The 27,872-nt window shown below is 48.5% G+C and overlaps 1 protein-coding gene across 3 annotated transcripts in view; it reads left to right on the forward strand.

The window, feature by feature from the left end:
• The window catches only part of NTRK3 (neurotrophic receptor tyrosine kinase 3), a 211,114-nt gene that overhangs the window by 12,730 nt on the left and 170,512 nt on the right, over positions 1-27,872 (forward strand). For all 3 annotated transcript variants that reach the window (XM_082060583.1, XM_082060584.1, XM_082060585.1), the window contains exons 2-3: positions 19,589-19,663; positions 21,011-21,082. In XM_082060583.1, coding sequence (XP_081916709.1) covers positions 19,589-19,663; positions 21,011-21,082 — 147 coding nt within the window. The remainder of the gene's footprint in view (positions 1-19,588; positions 19,664-21,010; positions 21,083-27,872) is intronic.

Here is a 27,872-nt window from a genome sequence, read left to right on the forward strand (position 1 = left end):
GCCCAAACGGATGTGCTCAGGGTTGCACATCTGAGGCTGAGCCCAGACCCTGGCTCCTGCTGAGTGCCAGATGCAACTGCAAAATGGGACTGGTAACTGGGTGATGTGACTTGTGTGCATCTGTGCTGGTGGCCCTGGGTCTGGCCTGCTCACTTTGCTGTGGGATGAAGGGAGGGCAGACTGTGACCCCTGCCTGTCTGTCTCCAGCGTGGCAGCCCCATGCTGTTGGTGGTGGCGAGGAGCCTTTGCAGCAGGAGAAACACTGCCTTGCTGCCAGCAGATGGGCTGCACCAGACTGGTGGGGATGGGCTGTGGGGCTTGCCAGGAGGAAGGGCCTCCAGGAGGAGATGTCTGAGGATCTGCTATTTGTAGCTTCCCAGAGGGACTGGCCTTGGAGCTCTGCCTTGGGGTGGTGGCAGGACAGGGACGTGCTGAAATGACCCCGGGGATGCTGTGGTCAAGCAGAAGCCAGCTTGCAGGCATGCTGTGATGGAGAGGATCCCTGATGACCTCTCTCTGTGACCTCTAGAGCAAGGAAGAGGCTTGTTGCAAATCCATCTGCTTCTGTGCCCCTCCCTGGGTCACAGCGGTCAGAGGAAGGAGACACTAATTTCCTAATAAACACCCATAAAAAGTAGTTCTCCCCTGCCCCTGTAGATCTTTGCCTCCTTGGTGCTACCTGCTTTGTAAATTGCTGCTGACCCTGTAAATCACCCTCTGCTTCACCTGACCTCCCCTGAAACTGTCCCTTCCCTGTAAATCCTCTATCCCCATCAGTTTTCTGTTGCCAACCCCCTTGCTCTGTCTGTGCTGTAAATCCTGAGCCCCAGTCAGGCTGGAGGGGAAGGTGCAGTGATGGAGGGCAGCTTCCCTGGGGTGGGATAATCCCTCCTGACAGCTTCCCCAGGACTCGCTTGCCAGCAGGAGCTGGTGGAGGATGTTCTGCCCAGCTACCTGCAGGGAAGGTCATCCTTGCACTGGAAGCAGGACAGGGCTGGGCTGTCATCTCCATCCTCTGACCTGCAGCCAGCTGGGTACAAACTCAAGGGTGTTGGTGGAGCCTGTGCCTGACCACAGGCATTCCAGCACTTGGGAGGGCTCCTGAAGAGGGCTGCTCCCCCAGAACGTGTTTCTAAAAATAGCTAGAATGAAGAGAAAATCTCCATTCATGCCTCAAAAGGTCATCTAGTCAAATCCCCCTGCTGGAGCAAGAATGGAGAACCATCAGCTGTGCTTCTGCTGGATGGATGCTGGTGCCCTGTTTCTGAGCCTAGAGTTGCTGGGATGACCATGCTGTGCTTTTTCCTCTTATTGATGGTGCTGGAACAGCACGTAGGAGCTGAGGCAAGGGGTCTGGCAGAGACCTGACCAAAGGGAGGTGTAGGAAGACAAAAGTGGGAGCATCGCCTGAGTGCCATGAGCTGTGTTGTCCGAAAACCCAGCCTTACTGCTCAGCCCAGGCATGTTGGGCTGTGCCAGGGTGTGCAAGAGGAGGTGTTTGTGTCTTCACGAGAAAAGCTGTGGTTAGAGATGACGGCTTGGCCCGTCTGGGTGGCTCAGCCTTGATCCAGGCTGGTTGTGCTGCTGCTTTGGCGTGGCTGGATGGAGCGTACTGAGGGTGTGCACGCACCTGGCACCCAGACAGGGTGTTATTTGGCATGTGAAATACTGAGTCTTTCTACATCCAAGGGCTTAATGAGCAGAAACTGATTATGCTCCAAAACAGCTGCCTTTTTCCTCCTAATGGGCAGGAATGAGCACTACCCTGAAATGCATGAGCAGCTTTGCCCCACTCCCACAGAGGTCAGTGGATCACACAGCAGAAGATGTGCAGTCAGAGTCGGGATGGAGTCACCAGAGTGATTTGGGATGGTGCTGTCACCAAAGCTGCTGCATGCACACAGGATTTAGAGACTTCTGCTTGGCTCTCAGTGGAGGATAATGCTGCAGAAGGTCTGTGTTTCTCATGGTGTGTCTTTCCAGATGCACCAAACCCCCAAGGTGTGAGTGGGAATCTGGGGTGCTGGCATAGAGCAGGGGAGCACAGCCCTTCCTGACCTACACAAGCCCCAAGCCTGGAGGAGCTCCTCAACCAGCTGAGTGGTTCACAGTTTAGTTTGTAGATGTGCTGGCCCTGACTCGCCATGGACCATGTGTGTCCTTTGGGAAGGCACTGACCAGTATCATTTGTGGCTCAGATCTGCCTGATCACCCCAAGGGTAGTTGCCAGAAGACTTGCACAAAAAACAAGGTGATGCTCAGGGATGGCTGATTCAGGCATTAATATTAACTGTTCATGCTGCTGGCGGTGCTCTGCGATGGACCTGGGCTTGACCCAGGTGGGTGTTTCCTTTAGACCTTTCTCCTGCGGCCAAACATCCTTTATTCTTTTCTTTCTTTCTTTCTTTTTTTTTTTTTTTTGATTAGTTTTTCTTGTGTATCTTGTGTCTGAGGCCAGTTGTGTATTAATGCTGGGCTTATGATACTGCTGTGCTCTGACTTTGGGAGGAGGAGGAGGAGATGAGTATGGTGGCAGCACAGGGATGCTGACAGCACCGGGGAAGACAGGGGGCAGCGGAGGAGAGCAGAGGCAGATTTTCAAAATCCATATAAATAGCAAAAATAAATTTCCAGCAAACGTTTCCAGTCCTGCTGTATTAAGAAAGTGAAGCACTAGAGGATAAGGAAAGCATGAGCAATAACAGCAGGGATTTAGAAAGAATAAATCTTGCCAGACAAACCTGATTGCTTTTTCTTTTTGATGGAATCACAAAATTAGTGGCTGAGCAGAACGTGGAAATCCTAATATATTTGGATTTAGCAAAGCATTTGATATAGTGTCTCGCCAAATCTTACTCTTAAAATTAGTTCAGTTTGCCTTGGATATGACGCTGCCAAATGGACTGAAAACTGGCTTAGGGCTCTAAGCAAATAGCATTGGGCTGCATTTGGGGAGAGGGGGAGCTGTGGGAGCAGATCTGTGAACTGGCTTTTTTATGGGAAAAAAAAAAATCCCCAAACTACAAAAAACCCCCAAAATAATAATTGAAAAAAATACCCCAGGAATGTGACCTCAGTTTGTGGCACCTTATAACAGGAATATTGGCAAACTAGAGAGAGTTCAGAGGAAAGCAAGGCAGAAAAAAAAACAAACCAAACCATTGGAAGGGTCATATTACCCTTGGAGGGAGATGGGGGCTGAGAAAGTCCCAGGGCTGGAGGCATTTTGGGGAGGAGCAGCTGGTGGCCCATGGGGCTGGGATGAATATTTGGGCTGTTGTTGGGACCTGGCAGTGAGCACCTCAGTGCCTTCGCCCCCGCGCAGTGGAGAATCGCTAAGCTGCCCATTTCACGGCCCTTTCCAGATATTATCGAATAAGTGGGGAAAATATTCACCATGACTGTCGGAAAGAACATCCCTGACTGGGGGAGCTGGGCACTTTTCCTCTGGGAAAATCTTGAGTCTCAGAGCAAGCATGAAGAGATGACCCTGGGTGATTTGGGTCAGTAGATGGTGGATTTTCCTGGGTCGGTTCTTGATTGGGAAGCCGAGAGGTGATTATCGCTATCTCGAGGTGCTGCCTCCTGCAATATCTGTCTATACCCTGCAAGCATTTATTTATGATCGGGGAAAGGCTGGGAAACTGCTGGTGGCAGCTGGAGTGCAGATGTGTCCCCAAGGGAGGATGACTGAGTCCCTCCATGTTTAACAGCTCGTGGAGAGGTGGTGGCCCCCTGGTCACCTTGCAGAGGTAGGGCAGGATAGCTTGATGCCCCTCACAGGATTTTATGTGGGTGGTTGATCCCTGTCTGTAGAGGTCAGGAAGGATGAGATCGTCCACCAAGTTCATCCTTGAAGGTGTCTTTCTGTCATCCTGAGCTACTGGAGTCCTTTAGCACTTGTTTGGGGCACAGAGGAGATGCTGAGTGCGTGGAGGCTCTTGGCATAACTGTAATGTTCCCATGAGGTGAGGGAATATGTCCATCAGCAATGGCTATTTTGGTCAATTGTGTGGTACCTGGGCCATCGCCCTTCACTGCCAGTGCAATGGCTTGGGTGAGACAGACATATCCATTTGCTTTTTAAAATGAAATCTGTGCCTTCCGATACAAATGCAAAGAAACTTTCAGAATAGAAAAGGCAGTTTGTTGCTTTTCCTAGGGAGCAGCTATCAATACCTTGCATTGGTGAGCCAGCCTTGTGGGGCAGGAGTTAGCTGGGCTGAACCAGACTTAGGGAGACAGCCTTGGAAAAGAGCTGAGAAGGGCTCTTACAAGATGGGATGGCCTTGTGTTGGTTTTCTGGTCTCCCTGGGGGAGCACAGGGTTTCTTCACCCCCATTCTCCAGTCCTTCAAGTGGTCCCCGCTTTGCGTTGCTCCCTGCCCAAGGCTGAACCTGCTGCGGGGGTCGTGGTGGGACAGGCCTGAACCAGGCAAGGTTTGGGCAGTATTTTTAGCTGTTCTAATTGTGGCAAATAAATGCCGTTCGTTCTTGTTGGGATTGAGCTACGGCTAAATCACAACTAGTTCTAATGATGATAATTACCGGATTTCAATATTTATAGAAACGGGCGCTTCCTTCGTATCGGCGGCTGCCGCTGTGCTCTCACCTTCACAAATCGAAACCTTGGCTCATTATCGCTGCAGCTATTTATTTACTTGCACATTTTTAACCCACAGATGGCAACGTATGAGAAATTGGAGATGATATGGGTCTGATGGGGATGTTGTAGTCTTTGGGCAGATGATGTGGGATGAATAGGGAAGCATCTCCCAAAGACCTTCTGGGTCAATTCTTGCTTTTTGAGCACCCTTGAGAGATGTTCTCAGGTCTGCAAGCTTGCCTGTGCCTGCCAGGGCTTAGCCTTCAAAGGGTGGAGGTCGCTGTGCATATTTTTGCATGTGTTAGCTTGGTGAATCGCTGCCTCTGATTGCTGCGTGTGCCAAAACATGCACACGCTGTAACTGGGACAGAGCTTAAAGGTGAGACAACACAAATGACTCAAGTCCTGTAACACTGGACCTGAAGGAGCTTATGGAAATGAGTCGGGGAAGTTCCTGCCTGCAGCAGCAGCTTCTGGATGTCTCAATATAGCAGCAACCCTCTCCAGCCTGGTGCTGCAGAAGGGTGGGCACCTTTCAGAGCTTGTGGGCGCAGAACCATGCCTATGGGTGGCATGTGTACCCATCCCCTGTACCTGGGATGGGGATGTGGACCTTCCTGGGCTGTATCAAACCAGCCCTGTTAGGTTGATCCCCGTCTGAAAATCCTGACGGGCATCCAGACCTGTGTGCCCTTTGGGTCTGAGGCTCCCTCCTTGTGCAAGGTATAGAAAAGATTCACTTATTCAATTTGCTATCTCTCCAGTGCCACATAAGCTGTATTGATAAATTAATCTTATATTGTTGTGACTAAACAGCCCTGCAATTTTTTACACTGTGCAGTCTAATCTGTCTTGACAGCTGTATCATTAGTTTATATTTGTTGTAATCTTATTCACTGTGTTGGCTGTGGGGAGTTTTCCTTTGAGGCGCTGTGCTGCTATGCAGGCACTGGGTGCAGCCAGTGACTCTCTGCTGGGTGTCTTGGGGTGCTGTGGGGTGCAGCTGGGGTGTACCCCAGGAGCCAGCGCCAAAGTGCTGCTTTGCTGCCTGATAGCATCATCTGCCTGGTACCACCATCCCCAGGGCTGAACCAGCCTCAACAAAACATCCTTGCTGCTGAGAATTTGATGGGGAACCCCAGGCTGGGGTAAAGATGGTGAAAAGGTGGATGTTGGGAGATTTGCATCTTATGGTGACCCAAAGGGTTTGCTGTATGATGAAGTACAAGTTGTTTCTTGGTCTGTGCTTTAGTTTTCTGCAGCATGCTCCATCACTGAGGTTGTCTTTTGGTCACAGGGGATAAAGGGACTGTGGGAGTGTCTGACTGCTCCCCTGGCTTGAGCCTGGGTTTACTGTCCCTGGTCCAAGCAGGACAGATTTGGGTCTTTACTTTGCAGGCAGCTTTGCATGTAACTTGTTCCAATAAACAGCTTCCCAAAACTGTGGAGTACAAAGGTTTGTGCTGGTGCAATGAGATTTCTGCCAGCAGGGAGCAAGAGAGACTGTGTGTTCCCCAGGCATGGGACAAAACAGTGGGGATGGGAAGCATTTTGGCTGCTACTTCACGCTTTAGATCTTCAACTTGTTAAATTCAGATGGGAAAGGACAGTCGCTGGAGCACAGGTTCCTGTTTGTCTCTGACCAAGCCTGAATGGGTCAGTAACAGCCCAAGTTCGTCCTTCTCTCTTGAGTGTGTCCTTTTGGGAAAGTGTTCAGGACCTGGCAAGTCTGAAGAAGTGGTTGGCTCCTGAGATAGATGTGCCCATTGCAGTTTGATACGATTGTTATTTAGACCTTTAATTAAGGTTGTGCACCTGCGGGGCCTGGCAGGGTCCAGCAATGCTGTGTGCTGATCTCAGGTCCACCCTGGCACCAGTAACATGCCAGCCCAGTGGATGTGCCATAGTGCCTCATGGTGTCATGGTGGTACTGCCCAAATGCTTCCCCCTTTGCAGGCAGGACTGGGGGTGGGATGTGCTGTGTGACAGCCCCAGTGGCTTCATGTAGAGCTGGTGAAGGAGGATGGTGAAGCTTGGTGAGATCTACATGGTGGCATCAGCATTGAATGTGGGAAAATCCCTGCTCCAGGAGACAAATGCTTGGAGAAACATCTGTAGCCTGCTCATTGCCAAGCATGCAGTAATACTGTGAAAGGAGTTTCATGTGTGGTGGTCCATGGTGAGTGGTGACAATGGTTTGGTGAATGGTCTGTCTACTGTGGAACTCAGAACCTCACTGCTGTGGTGCCAGGTTGCATCAGGGTTAAACTGCCATTTGTGAAGTGACCTCAGGTTGGGGATGGCTGGGGACAGCCCTCAGTAGTGGCAGAGATCTTCATTAGCATCCTGCTGCTGGGAGAGCCTCCTGCTGTCATTGCTGCCATTTGTCATGGGCTGCAGCTGGTTACTAACAGCTTGAATACAGCTACTGAGCATGGCCGGAGGCAGGAGGTGTCCATGCTGTTGGCAGGGTATCACACTCTCCCTCTCTCCCAGCTGGGTGGGGTGATGGAGATGGGAGTCCCTAACATCCTAAATCCGCTGTTAATGACAGACGTGCTACCCCTGCCAGCACTGCAGTAGCACCTCTCTGTGCACCGAGCACTGTTGTCCTTCTGTCTGCTCCTGTGGAGAAGCTGCATTTCCCACCTGGCTGGTCTTGGGTATCTGGAGACCTTGTTCCAAGCTTGAGTGGTGAAGGATGATCCTTCACCTGCAAAGACGCCACAAGTGTTTTCAGCAAGGAATTGGCTCCTGCCACCCTTGTCTGTGGCTGCCTCCTGCTCCTGGTGAAGATACAGCTGAGGGAGACAGTGGCTTTTTGCTGTTTGTAACACTCTTAGCTGTTAGTGTGAGGATGTTTTGAATAATTTATTTATTTATTTATTTTTTTTTTAACCTGGTTTATACCTGGGTGAATTTTGGGTCCTGCCCTTGATTCCCAGATGGGTCTCGCTCACCCATTGGTGCTAAGCACTGCTTTAAGCTTCGGGTATCCCCTGTGCAGCTTGGGGTAACCTCCAGCACTATTTTCTAGACACTGGTGTTAACTGGGTGCCACAGGGAATTTTGGCTGGTACTGCTACGCTCCACCCATACTGATGAGAGTATTTCCATAGCAACTACGGGCTTTTTCAAAGGGGAGATATGGGAAAAATGTGAAAAACCAAAGCCAATCCAGCTGAAAACAGTCTTGGGCAGAAGCTATTGGTCAGTGTGTGGGATCTTAAGTGGGGAAGTTCCCTGGTTTGGTGTATCAGTTTGGGACATCCTGGCTGGGCATCCCACAGGCAGCCCTGATGCTTTGGCCACGCAAAATATGGAAACTAGAGCTGGTGCTGGCATCATGCTGCTTGGGAAGGCTGGGATGCTCTCATGGGGGTTTGGGGCTGGGGAAGGGGCAGGAACATGCGTGGCTGTGCTGCATGGAAGGGGCATGTGCTGCAGCTCTTGAGGGGGCTATGGAAGATGCTGCAGCTGCTGATGATTCTCAAGATGGTGGTGTCACTGTGCTCATTGCCCGTGAGGAGGTTCCAGCGGTACTGGGAGCTGTGTCACTCAGGTGGCAGCTGGGGATGCCTTTTATCTGTCACTGCTTTCCTGCAGGGTCCAGAGCCCTGGGGGAGGGAAGGGTGGCTTCTGGCCCTGAAGCTTCCTAGGGCTGCTTTGGCTCTGAGCTCTGCCCTCCCCTTCATCCTCATCCTGCTTCCTTCTCCACTGTCTCCTGCCATTGCTGGTAGCCAGGAGAACAGCTAGAAGGGTGTAAATGATGCTTCTGGGGCAGAAAGCTGTGAGAATGCGTGCACAAGCCTGGCACAGTGATGCTGTGTGTCTGGTTCCAGAGGCTGAATCTGAATCTTGGTGTTGCAGCAGAGATCAGAGAGTGGCTTAACCCACTGCTGTTGGGGCTTACCTGTGGTTTGATGGTGGTGTGGGTTTGAGGGCCACCAGTAGGGTTTTGGTCAAGTCTGCTGGCCACCTGGCAGGCTTGAAGGTGACTCAGGGGCTGATGGGCATCCTGTAAAGCTCGGTGCAAGGCTGGTGTGAGGAACCTGCGTGCAAAGGCCAACTGTGCAGGTTGGTGAGACCTGATCCCAGGCCTCCTGCTGCAGAGGAAGAGGGACCACGAAGAGGGACCTCTGTGCATTGTAATATGCACAGAGGGCGAAGGAGCCGCTGTGCAGGAGGGCTGTCCCCTGCCAGCTGCCGTCCTCAGTAAGCCCCAGCCTGGCACACGGTGTGGGCTCTTGGGCCCCAGCTGCCGCAGGCTGCGAGTGAGCCAGCTCGCTCCCCGGAGGGCTGCCCAGGGCTGGCGGCAGACAATGTCCGTATTCTTTGTGCAGAATGAGCTTCCTTTTTGCTGATAACCCTCCCGGCTCCCATAATTTGCTCTGAGGTTGGGCTGGTACTGGGACTCTCCTGGCTCTCCAGCTGTCCAGGAGCAGAAACAAAGTTGGAGTTATTATTTGCAAAAAAATTTTTTTAAAAATCCAGCAATAACAATACAAAAAAAAAAATCTCACTGGAAGGACTTTGTCCAATGACCTGCTTTCTGGCTTTGAAATTGCTCCGTGACCTTACTCAATGCCAAAAAGACATGTGTTCCATTAAATCCATCTTCAGCCCAAGTGGTGAAAGGGCAGGCGCTGTCAGGAGGTGCAGCCTGCCTTCCTTGCTCGCTGTCTCTCCGCAATTACAACCAAGCAGGACCTCTGGATCCCTCAAATGCTCCTGTGAGACTTTATACCTGTCAGTTTAATGCCAGCCTCTTGGGAATGCTTCAGAGATAAGAGGCTTGTTTTCAGGAGCAGGGGCTTGGTTAGGGCGGCTGGTTTTGGAGAGCTGGCAAGCCCTGGCTGTGAGTGCTGCTCTCTGTCGAGGTGCTGGGTGAGCATAATTCAGTTATTCCTTTATCTAGAGGAATGGCAGACTGAGCTGTGATACAAGATGGAAACAGTCTCCAGATTTGCTGTTTACGTATCTGGATAAGCTCAAACACAACAACCTGGTTAGCAGCATCTCTGACTGTCAGAGTATCTTCTATAACATTTTTGCAAGGCAATTTTTTTTTTCACGTTTATATGAACAAAGTAGAGCGCTGGGAGAGGAGCTTTTAAAGTGTCTGTTTCCTCCCTACTCTCCTTTCTTTCCTTCCCTGCCACCTCCTGCCTGTGTCATGTTTATAGGTGTGCTGGTTATCTTTTCCTTTTTGGAGCCAGCTGACTTCCCAAAAAATATCTGCTATCCTGGGAAGCCTAGAGCTCTGAGTCACCTTGTCTTAATGTGTACATCTCCTTACTCCTGAGTGTGTTGGAAAAGCTGAGGGGGTGGGGGAAAAGGGGTGTTTTTTTCCTGGCTGGGCAGAAGGGGACTGGATGATGGAAGAGCCTCTCCATTGCTGTTGGGGAGGGTGGGCAAAACTGGCTGTGATTTATTTGGAAAGCAGATACAAACCTGGGGGGTTCATGGCAGTTAGGTCAAAGTAAACTCCATGGGGAGCTTGCCAAGTCCTTTGGCTTTACAGGGAGCAGCTGGTAGGATAGGCAGGCAGACCTGAGGTGCTGTGAAGGTAACGGAGAGCACGGCGGATCTTCTTGCAGGTTGGAGCTGCTCTGCCTTTGGCCGTCCTGAGCAGAGCGGCTGGGAGCCTGGCCTGCAGCCAGCCCAGCTGGGCATTGCTGCCCGCTTGTTTGAGCTCCATAAACATCTGAGGAGCCAAAATGCTGGAGGATCAAAGTTCAGGCTCCTTGGGACCCGTTTGGGAAAACAAGTGGTTCGTGGGAGCGGGATCAGAGTCCAAGCAAGATTGGCTCTCCCTTCACTTGCTCAGGCAGCGGCTTTCCTGTTGTTTGGCATGTGGGAAAGCTGGAAAACGGAATGAGCTGTGCTAAGGGGGTGGAGGAGGATAAAATAGGGTAGGGGCTGAGGGAGGGTGCTGAGTTCAGCCACTAAATAGCTATAACCGTGCTGAAGCAGAGTGACCCTTTGGCACCTGCAGTTTGCAGCTCCAAGCTTTGGTTTCTGTGCCGCTTTTGGGATCCAGGCACGGGAGCAATGGGAAGGATCTGGCCAAAAATGTGCAGCTACATTGGAATGGGATTTGAGATGAAGCTGATGTGGATGTATAAAGCTTTTGGAATTTAGACTCCCGTGGAGGCTGTGGTTTTAGAAAGCGTGCTTGTGGGTTTGTGTGGGTGGGTGGCAGCGGGCAGGGCCAGGAAAGGTGGTGGGTCTGGATTAAGGACCACAACCCCATACCCGGCTCTTGTGTCTGCTCTTGCTGGACTCTCATTCCGGTGTCCTCATTCCTAGTGCTGTATACCACAGTAAGAGCCAGTTTGTGGGAGATTTTATTTCCTCTTTTTCCTCCTCCATCCATTTTCCTGTCTTCAAGCACAGCATGAAATGCGATGCATGCATGTGGCTGGCAGAGCTTCCCTCTGGGTCCCAGCTGAGCTAATAGAGTATATCGGGACATTGTCTTGCCCATCACCAAGGCCCTGTACCTTTTCGGGGGGCTCCTTTCCACCACACACTCTTTGGCACTGCTCTGTACCAAGAGTTACTCCTGCCAAGCTGAACTCTAGTGATCCTGTACCTTTAGTACATCTTCTTGTCTTGCTAATGTGTGTAGGCACTGTGCTCTCCAGGAGAGAATCGCAGCTGCCTTTAGAGCAGAGCTTGGCAGCTCTGTCTGCTTGTATTAATTCATACACATATATATACATTTCTGAAAAGCCCTGGACCTGTTCAGAGATGGGAATGTGAGGGAATCTGACCTCTGGTTTGAAGTTGCAGGGAGGGTTTAATAAGGCAGAATATGATTACTGAAGCTGATTTTGACCACGGTGCTGCTTCCTCTATAAAATGCCATTTGATCTTTAAAGACCGCAAAATGCTGCACGCTGCTGGCTCTCACTGCATATGAAGTCCTATGGATAAAAGCATCCTTAACTTTGGCGTGACAGGTGCCTGGGGAGCTGCCTAAAAATGGGAACTTTTTTGGTCTCTTGCTCCCTGTAAAGCAAAGAGTGCTGCCTCACCTTGAGGTTTGTGCTTGGTGTAAAACTCCCAGGGAAATTGTTTTTCCTGCCCTTGGATTGCCCTCTCGTCCCAGCCAGCTGCACGGCTGTTTCAGAGATGTGGTGTTATTAGACAGTGTGGGTTGATGTTAGTGGTCCTGAACAGGAGCCTCGGCTCCCCGTACCCCAGATCCATTGGGAAGCACCTCTCTGGGCACAGAGGACTGGTTTTGCAGGCTCTCCTCCCAGAAAGTAATGAAAGAATTATCCTTTTATGGAAATAATATCATTTTTGAGTCTGCCACCCAGAGGAAAAGGGGAGTGAGCTACAGCTGATGCTGCAGATAAAGAATGGGCTCTCGCTCTTACCTATGCTTCATCCCAAGGTGGTTGCATTCATGTATCTATGCCCATACCTGCAGGACTAAACTGCTTGTCCTGTCTTGTGCTCTATCACTTCAGGTGGTGTCTGAAGGGGTCAGACAGTGATAGGCAATAAAAAAGATATGGGGAGAGAGCCTGCAGCTGCTGAGAGGTGCTGAGGTGGTGGGCAGGGAGCTGGGTCTGAGTCAAGACCCCAGCCTGTAGACAAAAGGGTTCAGAGACACTGTCCTGCTAACCCTGCTCCCTGTGCAGGAGATGCTGCTGTCCTTGGGAGTTTCCTCCTGAAGCTTTTGCACTGTTGCTCATCTCTGATAAATGACATTTCTTCAGCATGTGAATGATTTTGGACACCTCACTTATTGCCTGGGACCCCAAGGCTGCTTTCTCCCAGCACTAGCTGAGTACTACTGATGGGATATTAAGGGGGGTATTTGTGGTAGAAGGCAGTTATACTGCTGCCCACAGCAATTCTTCAGCTCTGCCATCCCACTGCCTTTTTTTCTTCTTTTCTGAAAGCAAGTGATGGGGCATAACTCTTCCTGCACGGGAAAACCTTGATGTAGCATGTGATAATGGGAACATACTGCCTCCCGTGTGCTACAGCTGTCTGTCCATGCTGGGTCTTGGCATCTCGCTGTCCTCTAGTAATACTGATACATTGTTCCTGGAAGAGATGGTCTCTGCTCCATAAGTTACCATTCAGAGCTGGTGCAGGATGTGGAGGGTGTCCTCAGGTGAGCTGGAGGCTTGTGGAGATTGTGGAGGGAAAATGAGTGAATGCACAGACATGAGGCTCAGTGCACCCTGTCCCTTAGATGGTCTTGTCCCTGGGGACAAAAGCAAAGGGTGAGGTCCTGGTCATGTTGGCACTACTGTTTTTTAAATGAATGTACTTTCCTTCCCTCCTTTAGATACAGCTATGTGTCCTTATGGGTGCCAGGCAGCATGGCTTAATTGGAGTCCCTGGAAAAAACATGTGTTCAGCAGAGCTTAAAGCTGTTTCTCAGGGTATCTTCCACAGTAGGGTGTCTTTAAGTGGCAGTCTTGTTAGGCAGCACAGCTGTAGCAGCTCTTTTGCACCTAATGGTTGTTCCTGACTGGCCTGGGGCCAGGCAGATGCTGTTGGGGTGAGTGTGAAGCTTGTCTGGACTCATCTGAATGGTGTCCTGCAGGGGAGTCCTCTCCTCTGAATGCCTCATGTCCTGTGAGTTGCTTGTGTGTAGCAGCTGGGTTTCTCCAGGAAGACTGAGACACAGCGCGGTGGTGGCTTGCGTAGGGCTCTATCATTCCCATGCCCTCCCAGCTCTGGGGGTTGGAGGCTTTTTCCTCTGCACAGCCTTTCTGGAAAGACTCATTTTGGATTGTTAGGTTGGATGTGACTGGATGGAGACTGGGTGCATCCCCCTTGCATCCTCTGCAGCACCCATGTACCCCTACAGGGCCTTAGCAAGAGGAGCACATCTGCTAGTGCAGAGGGAGCTGTGTTGCAATGGGCTGTTTTACGATTGTTACCTTGACGAATCACAATTACACTGTGGGGTTATGCTCATAATTGTTTCTACAAAGCTGGATTTGCTTTCTCCCCCTCCTTTTCCCAGTGACCTCAAATTATCCTTATTGATGCAAAGTTACCCACCACTGGGTGACTTTTCTGTGTGTTTTCAGGAAGGGAAAACCCACACTTTAAATGGGGAAAATATTGCCCTCATAAGTCTTTATTCAGGTGCACTTGCCTTTAGTGCTCAGTTACCAATTCACTTTTATAACTTCCATATTGTGGGAATCAAGTTCTTCGTGCCTCTGGTTATTAAATGGATGCGATAAGTGCCTTATAATACTGTGAAAGATGGCTGATTCCTTTATGACTTCCTCAACCCTGTGTGGGATGTGAGGGATGGATAAAAGGATCCAGCAGTATGCACTGTGGCTGTGCTTTGCCCTGGGGTGTGGGACCTGCACCAGTACCATGGGTTTTCCAGCCTCCAGGGCTTCCCATCAACATCTGCAGCACCTCTGCCTGGAGGTGACAGGTCTTACTGGTCCAGGGTTTTAAGAGATGTTTTCCCCCTTTTCCACCCCTGCAATCAAATTCATATTTGCGTGGTCTGGAGCTGGTGTGCCAAGAGGTGTGTTTATAATGCTAAATGTATCAGGTAATTGAAAGCTAATGCTTCTGTCTGGATTGCGAGGTATAATATGCCTGGATGACGAATCAATTTTCCTGTTGCCTTGCAAGAAAGAGGAGTCAAATGTTCTGCTTATCTTTCCTATATATATATATATATATCTGTATCCTAGATATATAAAACTGTGTGTGTTGGGGTGTTGCCTGTTTGCTAGTTCACAATTTATTCACTGCCCGGTATCCAAACACGAGCAGTGGCACTTGCACAGCATGGCTCTAACAGGGATGTGTCATCTGCTCCGGCAGTGACTGGAGCTGATGGCATCCTGGTGAAAAGCCTCTCCCCTCCAGCCTGGGCTAGATATGGATTTGGGTAGCATGTGTGTTTACATGCTATATATTACTTGGTGCTTATCGAGTGCCTTTTTTAGCTATTGACCACAGTGCTTGAAAAGCCGAGATTAGATAAATATTATCCTTGTTGTGTGAAGAGGGTGAAGGAAGGCCAGACACATTGAGTAGCCTCAAGCTAATTACTTGGTAAATTGGCATAAGAGGCAGTTTTTCACCTCTGGCTCATGCATGTGGGATGAAATGAGCCTGTCTGTGTTTGAATCCCAGTGGATATTCCGGTCTCATTGTTGCATTGGCCCTTGGCTGGAAGGGCAGCATGTGGAGCTGTGTGATCTCCAGAAGGTGACACCAGCCTGTCTCGTCAAACACCTCTTTGCATGGTGTCCATCTGGGAATGAAAAGAAATGCTGTTCCCGTGGGGTTGGTGGCTACCAGTCCCCTTCCAGCAAGTGGGGTGAGGTCCTTGCATTTCTGGAGACCAGCTGAAACCTAAACTTGGTGACTTTGTGGTGAGAGGTTAATATGGTGCTACATTACATTGTAAGTGTGGTATATAGCCCAACTGTTGTAGGTGAAGTGTTGGATAATGGAGAAGTGGTGTGAGGTATTGAAAGAGGAGATCACCTCCAAGGAACCTCAGAGGTTTATGTTTGCTCCTCCTTTTGTTGAGGACACTGGCACGAAAGGCAGGGGCTTGCTCATGGGCTTTGCTGCTGGGGCTGTGGGATCACAAAGTGGGGTAAGGATGGCCAAGGAGAAGAGCTGCAGCAGCAAAACCAAGAGAGCCTGTAAAGCGAAAGTGAGATAAATGCACGTGTGGGTGTTACAGGGCTTTTGCTGCCAGTTAGGAAATCAGGTCAGCTGGAAATGACCTGGTAGTTAGAAGTGCTTGGTGTAATGCTTAATTATGGGGTGAAAACAAGCCTCCAGGCTGATGGGGCTGTGAGAAAGGCCAGTATGACCCACAAGCCAGGATGTTTCCAGTGTAACTGGGGAGTTGCTTGTGTTGTTATCGAAGTGATATCTCCTGGAGACTGCTCTGTGGTTTTGGTCACTCTTTTTCAAACAAGAGAGATGTAAATAGGCTGATGAAGAAAACATAGAAGGCCATTTGCTATTACAGTGTCTATCACAATGGTCCTTCTTGCGTAGGTCACCAAGCATGAGCGTCAATTATGAGTCTGAAACCAGGAGCAAAATAACCTTGCTACCAGGACTCTGCCTGAGCAATATATCTATATCACTTCTTGGACTTGAGTTAGTATCTCTTCAAAGCACTTGAGACAATTTGCCTTGCACTTCACTGCTTGGTACAGACGTGCAGCCTTAGAAGAGCTGGCTCACCTAACTTATAACTGACAGCAGGGTGGGTCTGGCTCTTGCTTGGAAAGGAGGGAGGAGGAAATGCCAGGAAAGGAAAAGAGCTGCCTAAGCAAAGACAGTTTTGACACGAGAGAAAATGGTGTATAATGCTTCTGAGTGCATTTGGGTCAGAAATGAGAAGAGCAGGGGAGTTCTGGTGCATTGTTTCAGTGGGAGTTGGGAGGGCAAAGCCTGAGCTACTGCTAAGGTGGACTTTGATCAGTTGTAGAAGGTGTGGAATAACAACAGGTCTATGGTGTGAGGAGACCTGGACCAGCAGGATCCTCCAAGCAGACAAGAAGTATGAAAAGGAAGCAAGTACTTAACCTATTCCTTACACTCCCCCTGCCCCCCCCCACCAAAACAAAACAAACAAACCAAAAAACCCCCACAAACCCCACAATTTCATCCACATTAGCAATGTATCTCATATGGTCTTGATTAGAAGTTGGAAATGAGGCCAGGTAGATGTGTACATGGTGAGCACTTCAGTATTTGTGAAGTATGGTATTGGTCTTGAAGCTATTGCGTCTTGCAGAAGAGCAGCTTACCTTAGTAATAACTGAGGAATGCCACAGGAATATATATTTAGAGACGTTTGTGGGGAGGGGGGAGTAACCCACTGACTGTAATTTATATGCCTGATTGCAGGGACCAGGGCAGGGCTGGGAGTTGTCACATCTGTATTTGGCATGAACCCAGCACCTGTGTTCCTGCCAGGTTAATGAACCAAGGCAGAGAAGAAGGTCTCAGTCTTCAGCAGCAATTGAGAGGATATAGTATTTCTAGGGCAAGTAAAATCCTGGAAGGAAAAAAGAGGGAGCTAGTTAAAGTACTAAAGGACATGAGGAGAGACTTATTTTTAGGGGTGGAGTTTCTCTGCTTGATTTGTTTGCTTTCCTGTGCAACCATGGCCAATTTTGCAATCACAGCTTGATTCCTTGAGCTTCAGAATAAGATGCATTTCTGTTTTTTTTTTAACGTGGATTGAGGCAAACCCAGCCAGTGCAAAGTTATACTATTCTTTCCAAAACAAAAGGGAACCAAAGAAAATGGTTTTCCTGGTGTATCTTTGAGATGCCTGTTAACCAAGACTGATTTGTCACTTCTAGGAGCAAGGGTGCAATTCCTGCTAAGTTGAAAAATCAGAGGAAAAAATGGGAAGAACCATTTCTGGGAGTCCCTGAGAAGGGAAATATCTGTGTAGTTTAAAGGACACAAAGTGCCCTGCCTGACCTGTGCACCTAATTCAAGATGATGCTATTTCCCTCTATTGCCCTCTATGTAAAGCAGCTGCTGGGCTGGGTGATTATCCTGTACATAAGAGTACGTGTATATATATTTATTTTCACTGTTGCTTCTCTTGTCTCTCCCTTTCTGGGTGTTGTGTGCCTATGATAAATGATGTACCAAAGCATATCTGGCTCAGGAAGCTCATGGGCTTTATTTGGGAGGCTGCAACACAGGTGGTTGAGTTGTATTTACAATCTAGTACAATGTCACTTCTGGGAGGGCTTGGCTGTAGGGACCCCCCCAAGACCTCTGTACTGAGTTATCAGAAAGTCATGCCCATGCATGTCACTGGGAACAAGTTCAGGTCTCTCTGCCTCTTCTAGAATGCTGTCCACATGGCTTCAAGTGTCAGGTCAAAAATAACTGTGACTTTTTTTAGCAAACACAATCAATAAAACAAGAGCCAATCTGGCCGCCGCCTCTTTCCCAGCTGTGATTGCTCCATAACTCCTGGCTCAGGGCTGCTCCATCCCTCCATGAAGGTCATTGCTGGGATGCTGTAGCTTCAGCATGCCCTGGTGGTAAACCCACATCATCCCACTCCTGCTTCTCCCCCTGCTTTACTTTTTTCTCTTAGATGACCCTTTCTTTTGATACATAGGAGTTGCAGATAGGAAATGCCTTCAACTTACGTTTCTAACCTTGCTCAGTCCTGCAGTCTCATGGCCCAGGACCTGAACTTGCAGTCCTGCCATGTCTCAGAAGGGTTTCAGTGAGCTGTCGGGTCTCTTGACTGACTCCTCCCAGTCTGCGTTTTGTTCTGCAAGTGCTCGCAGGGGCCTCAGATGTTGGCAGGGAATATGAAATGGCTGTAATCATTGTCCTGTTTCTCATTCTGTCTGGGATACAGGCGATCCAAGCCAATGAGCAGGTCATTGAGGATGAACCATAACTTATGCTGTCATGCAGTTGGGAGCAATGCTGCGTCCTTATGCTAACTCCTCTGGGTATGCAGACAAGTATGGACCATGTGGAAAGCAGAGGTGACTCTTGCAGGTCTCTGCTTTTCTTGGATCTGCATGGTGAGAGTAGAAAAATATGTTTAGGTTTAGTCCAGGCTTTGCATTTTACTTTCCTGAGCTGGATGGTGTTTGGGATATGTCTCAAATAATAGATCTGTATACTTCTGTCATGCTAATTAATCTGGTTTTGTGCAAGCACAAGGTGTAGCGAGTGCCGGAGGAGCAACATGTGGCCCCTGTGACTGCTCTGGAAGTGGTCAAAGGTGCCTCTTCTGCTTACCTTCTGGACCACCATGTGGGGTCCTACAGCCTTCTTGCCTAGAATTGTAAAATTATGGGATAGTTCTCAGTGTTGGCTTGTCACACCAACCCTGCATCACCTGGAAATATTTCCCCTCTCCAGGGCTAAATCCAAAGCCAACTATTACATCAAGGCAGATCTGAACTTTGGGGTGTGTGTTCATAACCTTTGAAGTTGGGCTTCTTTCTCATATTGTCTAAGGGGACCAGCCAGATGTTTTTCCCTCTCTCAGTTCACTTTGAGAGAACCACCTCTGCTTGCTCCCCAGCAAAGACCCTCTTGAAATGGTGCTTTCTGGTGGGAGGGTGCCCGAGTTTAATCTGGGAGAAGGATGAGGACTGAAGTCCTTCCCCACCACGCAGCGTTGCAGCTTGTTTAGCTGAAGCCTGTAGCTGCAGCCACCCAGCCACACTGCTGCCAGCATCGCTCCTGTGCTGCCGGTAACAGGGGACCCCGTTCTCTGGGGCTGTCGATCTGTCAGCTTCCCCCGGCTCTAATATTTACTGAATAATGATCCTGCGGTGACAGATCTATTTCTGTTTTTGTTCTCTATAACATACCTTCCAGAGCGCCCCAGGCGACTGAGGAATTTATAATAAAGGCACAATTTGAAAACTAAGTTTGGTGTTCCCTTGCCAGCAGCAGTTCCAGCCAGCAAAAACTAGGACCCTGTTTGTCCACTCCCATAAGAGACTGGATAAATACATGACCTTTTTTTTTTTTTCCTCATTTTCTTATTTTTTTTTGTTTTTTTGTTGAGAGGTTTTATTTGCCTTTATTTGTGTGAATTGTGGTTTTGTTTTGTCAATGTGCGCAGAGAGGGGCGATGACTTCGTCAAGGATGTTTAATGGATCGGTTGCACGTTACACACTCAAAACTGTTGGTAAAATCATGTTATTTGTCTTTCCCAAAGCACGGGAAAAACAGAATAAAAAGTAGCATGGGAAACTACCCATTTTGGCAGCGTGATGTACTGTATGTGTTTGAGGGTGTGGGTGCTGAATCCTGAGTGGCTTCAGTCCCCAGATCTGCAAGAAGGTTTTGGCTGAAGGCAGGTGGGAAGAGGTGTGGGGCTGGGTGATTGGGCATGACACACTCCTGCTGTGTGCTGTCCCTTGCATGGGCAGAGCGACCATCTGGTGATGATGCGGCAGCTGAGCCTTTTCTTCTTCTTGACAGACACATAGAGAACTGGAAGAACTTGCAGACACTGAACGCTGTTGACATGGAGCTGTACACGGGACTCCAGAGGCTGTGAGTATGTCCTGCATGTTGGGGAGGAGAACAGCACTGGGCAGCCCCTTCTTTCCAGACAAGAGCTGCGGCGTCCCTCCCTCCACAGTCTGCATGCCACCATGTTTGGAGCCTGTTTAAGCTACTGGCTCTGCTGTATTTTGCTATGAGACTCTGCAAAATGGAGAGGAAGTGCTTTTTTGGTCTTTGCTGGGTTTGGAAGAAGGAAGATTGCTAGCTTCTGACAGCTCTGTCAACACACATCAGCCTTGACCTCTCTTCTCCCCTACTGTGCTGGTTGTGGGCTTGTGTGTTGTTCTGAGTCATTTCAGCCCCACAATGTGAAATTCCAGCTGTCTCCACCAATTCTCCATTGCTGGGCTGCTGGTCCTCATTTAAAGCAGTTGTCATCACGGTGGTGCTGCACAATAAGGGAATCTCATCTCCCTGCACAACCCTTCGAGTACGAGGGAAGGCTGACTTTATGCATCACGGGAGGGAAACTGAGGTCCATGAGGTTGAAGGGACTTACTAGACACTTGGGAATCCTGGCCAAGTGAGGATATCACTCAATCTCATTCCCCTTTCTGGAGCTGGGAGCACCCTGAGTGCTGCTTATGTGAGATGCAGAGCATTGTTCAGGGTTAATCGGAGACTCTGCTAATGCGTTTCACTGGGAGCTTTACATTAGGTACAACTTGCCCGCAGGCTGGAGGAGAGGTGAACATTGCTGAGCACTCAATAACTAAACCCCAGCAAGTAATATTTTTAACACACACCTTGTAAGCAGGCTGGCTGCTACTCTCATCTCACCTAGGAAAGCAGCAAGGGGGTCAGGCATACTTTTGTCTGCAGCAAATATTAATAAACACTGGTCATAGTGCTGATACAGCTTCTTCAAAACAATGTGGGAAAAGGATTCTCCCTTTGATGTCCATCACTCCCTATGCAAAGTACTCACTCTTCCTTATCAGAGCTGCAAGCAGAAGGGTTTTGTCCTTTTGAGGGAGGGAAGGTGGTGGTGTTGCAGGTTAGGTTTGCTGTGGGGCCAGGTGGTGCTGCTCATGAAGATGGAGGGAGAAGAGAGAGACAGGAGATGCTCTGGGCCACTCCAGCAAGCCTTGGTGGATGTGGAGGGAGAATCTCGCTCAGCAGCTGCTCTGTACTGAGCCTGTTCTGTCCTGATATCAGATGAAGATGAAAAGCCCAATTTCCTCTTCGCTTGTAACTCAGAGAGGCTGTCTGGGGAGAGATGTGCCTTTTGGGGGGGCACCGCAGGGCTCCCAGTGCACCTCAGGTGCTGAGTGCAGGGTTTTAGAGCAGTCATCAGCCTTGATTCCATCGCTGCCCTTCTGCATCTCTTTGCAGGACAATCAGGAACTCAGGACTACGAAATATCCAGCCACGCGCCTTTGCCAAGAACCCTCACCTGCGCTACATGTGAGTGCCGGCTGCTCCTGCTGCCTTTTCCTTCTGCTCCCTCTGTGGAAAGGCGATTCCCAAAGAGGATCCCCAAAGTGCCTGTCAGTGAGGGAAGGGGGATGCTGGTGGGGAAAAAGAGGGAGAAGTGGCAAAGGTCAGGAAAAGGAAAAGTGAAGGTGCAGGGAAGTGCAGTGGGCTGTGATGCAGGATGAGGGGAGCTCCTGCTGGGCAGCTGATGGGCTTTGGTTTTTAATAACTGCCCTGGCTTTTGATTGCCGCTCTAATGAGCGCTTGTGTCGTTAGCAGCCTTGCAGTGGCCCATGCACCCTTTCTGAAGAATTCAGGGGTGGCTACATGCCTCAGCACGCAGAACCTGTTCAGCTTCTTAGATTTTAACCAAAGAGCCCTTTTCTGTCACAAATCCTGAAGTGTGGGGCTGCCACCTCTGTTCCCAATTATTGACTTCTTAAAGTAGTGTCTGCAGCGGTCATGGGGTAAGGATGTCTTGCACCAGAGAGGCTGGAGTCCTGTTATCATGGGACGTTGCACAAGTGTCCACCTGCTGGGGCATTGTTATCCAGCAGGAATGGTGTCCTAGGGGATTTTTCACATCCTTGAGGCCAAGGGCACTGATTTTTTCCTAGATATGTACTTAGTTTTCCTAAAGTGACAAAGGAAAGACTGAATTTCAGGCCAGTGTGCAAGGTGCTCCATGGGTTTTGAAATAACTTGTCAAAGTGATTGTGTCCAAGATCAAACCCCTCTCAGCTCTGGTATAGATCTAAAAGGTGAAAAGAGGTTGGTGAGGTTCCCTCACTGACCTTGGGCACAAGCTGGTGGGCTGGATGGAGAGTGTATCCCTGCTTTTTGGAAACCAATGTTAATGGCTTATTCCATGAAAAACAACAGTAACTCACATCCATTTGAGTCCGAAGATGCATGTGGCCATCGATAGGGGCAAGTTCCTGGCTGAGGGAGATAGATGTGACCTGCAGAGCAGGATAGATTTGTCTTTTGATGTCTGCTTGGAGATGATGTGAACTGAAAAACCCTCAAAGCTTCCTTTTTGGAAAACCAGTTGCAGTTGCTAAGTGACAGTAAAGTACTTGCTAAATAGGAGATCTGCAGTACTAAAGGGCATGAATAGTTAAGGGCACTGTGAACAAGCATGGAGCCTTTTTGAGTTTAAAGAAGTGCTTATTGTATCGTCATAAACCCTCCTTAACGCTGACCATTGGGATTTTCCTGACTTCTGCGCTTTGTTATTTTAATTTGTAGTGTTTGTTTTGTGTCTTCTGTAGTTGTTACTGGGAAGGATTCTATATATTCTATATGAATACCTCTCTCAATTGATTTTTTTTTTTTTTTTTTTTGAAGGGGGTGTTGTTTGTCGATTGTGCATTTGCTGTTTACGTTTCTAGCAGATAAAATGAATAACATCAGATTCCTGGTAAAATTAGTTTGGATATTGTAGGAGTTTAGAAGGCCATGTACGATCGTTTTGAGGCTGAATGTGTTGGTAATGTGTACACATACAATTGAAGCTGCTCTTTGCAGAAGTGTTTGTTTTTGTCTTTCGAGATTACTTTTGAAATGAAAAAAAAGAACCACAAAACCAAACCAAAACCCACCACATCCATCTTGTGTCAAGAGTTAAGGTTGGTATGTGGTGATGAAATATGTGTTTGTTTACTGCTTGGGCTATGTAAGATTGATCATGTTCTTAACATCTTTCTTTTCTTGCCTTTTGAAGCCTGAGGCAAGTAAGTATATTACTTGGTTAATGTTTGTTGGTGGGTTTTGATGCTGTTCCTGGGACCTAGCAGTGTGGATTTTTGCAAGGTGGATTTTCCCCATGGTGATGCTGGGTACCTGGTGATGGAGACCTGGTTCTTGCAGGGGTGGTGGTTCCCTCTTGCTCCCCAGAGGCTCTTGGGTCATGGAGCTGCTGCTCCCTCACAGCCAGACTGCTGTTTCTGGGGCTCCCTTGTCTTGATGGAGGGAACACGATGGGTTCTGAGGCTTTGCACAGCCTTGCCTGGCGCCTGGTGCCACCAAGGGCTCCTGCCATGGCACCATGCAAACACGTCAAGAGGTGCCTCCTCGGCTGCTCCACAGCTGCTGCCTCCTGGGGAGCTCAGCTCACCGAGGGTCTGACATTTTCCACAGCCGCTGCGTGTAGGAGCCAGGGATAAAAGGATTAATGGAAATGTCACTCTGCTGTAAGCCTTGGGCTGATGCCACCAGGTACAGTAGATGACAAAACCGAGGGATAGTGTCCCAATCTCTTGGTTGGGGTCCACAGGACAGCATTAAGGCTCAGAGAGTTACTGCTGCGTTTTATTTCTGCTGCCCTGGTGTCGATTCTCCTTTGCTGGGTGTTTGGATGATTGCAGTTAGAGTCAATAAGACAGCAAATGTGTCTAATAAATGACAGAGAGGCTTTACTGCCAGGGAGGGCTGGCACAAGGTGGTGGGGACTCTGGACCTTTGCAGTGTGCTACAAGCTGGGTGTGAGCAGCAGCAGGCTTTTTTTCCACATGAAGCTTGTGTACAAATTGTGAGGACTCAAAAGTTAGTTTTTTTCCCCACTCCTCCCTCCCTATCCAGGGTTAAATCCCAGCCTGCTGCTGAAGTGAGATTTTTCCCAGTGCCTTTCATTGAGGTTTCCTCCTCTCAGATGGGTCAGATAGCTCTGCCTTCTCCCACCAACTTCTACTTCTGGCCCTTCCTCAGTGCATGCACTTGTCTTCAGACCCCAGCTGTACAATCACAAACAGATCACTTAACCCAGCTCTAACTACAGGAGCTTGGATTTGTGGGGGTTTGTTTGAGATAATGGTTCTGGATGAGGTCTGGCTTGGCTTTTTTTTCCCCTTCCCCACCACAGAGTCAGGGAGGAAAAAGAAGAGAAACCCATGAAGGGGTTTTTCCTCATTCAGCTGCCTGAGTGGTAGACATCAAAGTGCTGCCTGGTAGGGTCATGCCCATCCTATCAAGTTTGAAATTAGCTTTATAAGTGTAAGGGGTTTGAGGCCCACCTAATCAGTGGAGGAGCAATGGGTGACTGGAGCCTGAGGTGTGGATCTAGAAATAGCTTTGGATGCCTCTCCTCTCTCCTTGAATGAGGAGAGTTAGGGCTTCATGGCTTGTGTTATTGTCGGTGCTGTGAAGCCTATCACTGCTACAGAGGGAATTAATCCAAAATGTAACACTGGGTTCTGCAATGTATTTCTACCTCTTCTGTTGGCAACTGGGCTGAGGCAGTTGACTCCTTCCAGAACAAGTACTGGCTGGATATTGAATGGGGATGCATGTGGGTCTGATCTAAACTGGATGTCATCCAGTGGTGTGTTGTTTTTTTTTTTGTCCCCCCCCACAAAGGTCTTCTTGCTGGGCAAAGTTGTGTTGGTGGGTTCCTGGTCCCATTTCTGTGAAGATTTGATGGCTCTTTGGCTAATATAGGAGTGGTCCTGGAGAAGACCATGCTCTGGATGTAAAGATCAGCAGATCTAGGCTGTGGAAAACCAAACACTTGTAGCCCAGATCAGTGGAAGTTACTGTTAGCAGGCGATGCAGGTTTATGTAGGAGATGCTTGGTGTTGACAGAAAACCTCAGTCTTTGGCTCGGTGCTGTATAAGAAAGGTTTAGGGTGTATGGTTCCTATATTTGAGACATATAAACTGGCCAAATACACATTTGTGACACTGTGTTTAGCACAGCTTATTGCGGAAAAAGTCTTGCATGCTCTTGCTTTCCCTGCCCTTCTCTTAATAACACTGGAATGATTTGGCCAATTAATTTGAACTTTGATAGAGGATTACAAGTCATGAGGATATCAAGTTCCTATGTGTGTCTTGAAAATAGACAGAGGAATAGTAAAGAGAAGTGGTTGTAGTGTTTTGTGGGGAAGAATGTAACTTTATCACAATCCTCATTGGGCCCTGGGAAGTCCACAGGAGAGCTCAGCTGCACAGTGCACCAGGAATCAGTGCACAGGAGAGGACAGGAGCTGTTTGCTACTGGCCAAAGCATCCAGCCTTTGGCTGTGGAACAGTAGAGCTACTCCTGTAGAAGCAGGTTGTGCCTAGAGCAAGACAAGTTGACATTTGCAGTGCCTGGGTCCCCCTTTACTGGGAAGCAAGTACTTAAGAAACTGATTCCCTCTAAATGCTTTCCTGGTCTGCTGCGTACTCAGCCAGTCAGGAGGCACTGCCTTGTGTTTGCAGAGGGTAATTGTGCGCACCTTATTTATTGTGTAGTAAAGAAAACAAATTAAGGCTGTGTAATTATAGAGACAGGCGCACTTTTAAATGAGGCTTAAGTAGTCAGATTTCTATTTAGAAAATTAATAATTGCCGTTTCTGCCTGCATTTCAGGGGCTCTTCTTGCACAGCCTTCTGGAGGTTTAGACATGCTCTAAATTGGTTTGTGGGCTGGCCAAGATGCAGCTCCTGTCAAAGAGCTCTTTCTCAGTGCTGTCTGCCAGAGCAAGGATGGGACTGGGGATAAAGCTTTCTCTTCCAGTCTTCACCCAAGGGTCTTAAAGACAGAGACCTTGGACTGCTTTGTGTACAGTATAACTGTTTTTTGAGTACAGTATGGTCCAGTCATCTTCTGCTCCACAGGTATTTTAATCTATGTGATCCTGTCAGTCTTTCTCCCAATAATGGGGATTCAGGAAGATCTGGAAGGTGCTGGCAGGAATGTGCAGCGATCTGCTGGTGAAGGACTGAGCTGATTGATCTGTGGGCTTGTTTCTTTAGGCAAACCTGTGCTGTGATCAATTTGGTGGCTCCCAGAATTTCCTCTGTAGGTTGTGTTGTTTTATGAGGATGGGGAGTTAGGTTTGGTGTCCTGTTTGTGGCAACTGTGCAGTGTCACATGAACTGGTACCCTGGTATTGGATGTGCAGCATTACATGAACTGGTACCCTGGTATTGGATACAGTTTATAGCTTTTACGTGGAAGTTCCCAGAGATGTTATGGTTTTAGGCTTTCATAAGAAAGAAAATGGGCTCCATCCCCTGAAAATTGAGGTAGCTGAGGCAGCCAAAGGTTGGTGAGTTGCTCTCTGCTCTCTTCAGTGCTGTTTTAAGACAGCACTCAAAACCCTCCAGCAACTGGGGCCCGTGTGTTTTCAGAGGGCTGTAGACAACGGTCTTGCAAGGCTGGCAAGGTTCACCTTGTTTGCTCTGTGTGTCTGGGAGCTTGATTGAGATCTTGCATTAAATAAAGAAATAAGCAAAATATTACCTCCAAATTATTGCAAGCATAGCACTGTTCCTTTTTGGTCATGACTTAAGGGTCATTTCCCCTGCTTTGTGGTTAAAGATCTATTACCTTGCTCTGGAAGAGCCATTCCTGTATACGAAGCAGGGTGAAACTCTCTTTTGCTCTCTTCCTGTAACCAGCTCCATGCCTGTGACTGCCTGTAACCCTCTGCTTGATTCTGCATGTCCTATTAGCCTTCCTTCTCCTTCCCAATTATTTCTCTGAGCTTTCTCCTTTCATCACTGCACTGCTGTCATACCCATCCTGGCAGTCTCCTCCTAAGCCGAACTGTCATGTGTTAATTGCTCTTGATTTCTTGTCCATACTCTCAAGTCAGTGCAACCTAACAAGTCCCTGTGTATCAGCAAATGACTGTATGTGAGCTCTTAGCTCACTGGGAGGATGAAGGAAAATGCATTTACCTAAACCACCTTCTTGATAGATCAATTCACTCTATTTTGCATTTGCAAAGGACAAAATAGGAACTGATTTTCTCCATGAATAAGTATGAGAAAGATTTAAACAGCCCTTAATTTCTGTTAAGTGAATGTTCCTTTACTATCCCTAATCAGGCAGGCAGCTTGGGTGCCCTTTGATTCCCATTTGCACTCTAAGGATGTTCCTTCTCCAGCTCCTTCTAGGAGCAAACCTCTGTGGTGCAGTTTACTCAGGGAAGCATTTCCCTCCATGTGACTCTATTTCTGTAAAATGCTGGGTGTCCTTATAGCACAGTCATTAAAATGAACTGCAGAAACATCTCTGCTTCCATAAACTTTCCTGTTCTGCCCCCCATCTGCTTTGTCCCCTGGATGCTGGTGTAGTACTAGTCCTCACTGATATGCTAATCAACAGCAGTGATTTGGTGGCATGTTTATTTCTAGTCATTACCACAGGTGACTGATAAGTCATTAACGGCAGCTATTCCAGCAGAGGTAGATCCTGTGTTTTACCAGCCATTGTGCACAAGGCCAGAGGAGACACATTCCCTGCAGGACTGTGACTTTCCTTCAGGCTGAGTTGAAATCGTTTGACCTGCATTCAGAAGGCTGGGTAACTAATTCCTGACTGCAGGCTGCTTTGCTCAGCTGTGGAGATGGTTTATTGGATTGTAATAGGAAGCAGAGCAGTGAGTTTGTGACTGGTGTACTCTAGTGGGACCTGAGAAAGAAAGTTTCCAACTCAAGCACTGTGCACCTTGCAGCAACATTTGTCCTGCATCAGTTCTCTACCTGGAAACCTGGAATACTGGTGTTTCTCTGGTTGTATTTGATGTATTTGCAGCATTAATGACCTGTATCATTTCTAGTGAAACCTGGCCTTGAATTGTGAGATGCTGTTGCAATGGAAGATGATTTATAATAATACTGTCACAAATATTTGTTTCCTGCTCAGTTTCTTATGTTGTGCCTATCACTCTGGTGCTGGGGCTCTCAGGATTTTGCTGTGGCTTTGTCTCTCCTTCCTTCCTTTGAAATGTTGAGATGTTCTTTCGAGCTACATCCTGTGGCCATGAGACTTATTTCCCTTCCTGAA

Source organism: Streptopelia decaocto, assembly GCF_964273445.1.
Source record: "Streptopelia decaocto genome assembly, chromosome: 9".
Taxonomy (NCBI): domain Eukaryota; kingdom Metazoa; phylum Chordata; class Aves; order Columbiformes; family Columbidae; genus Streptopelia; species Streptopelia decaocto.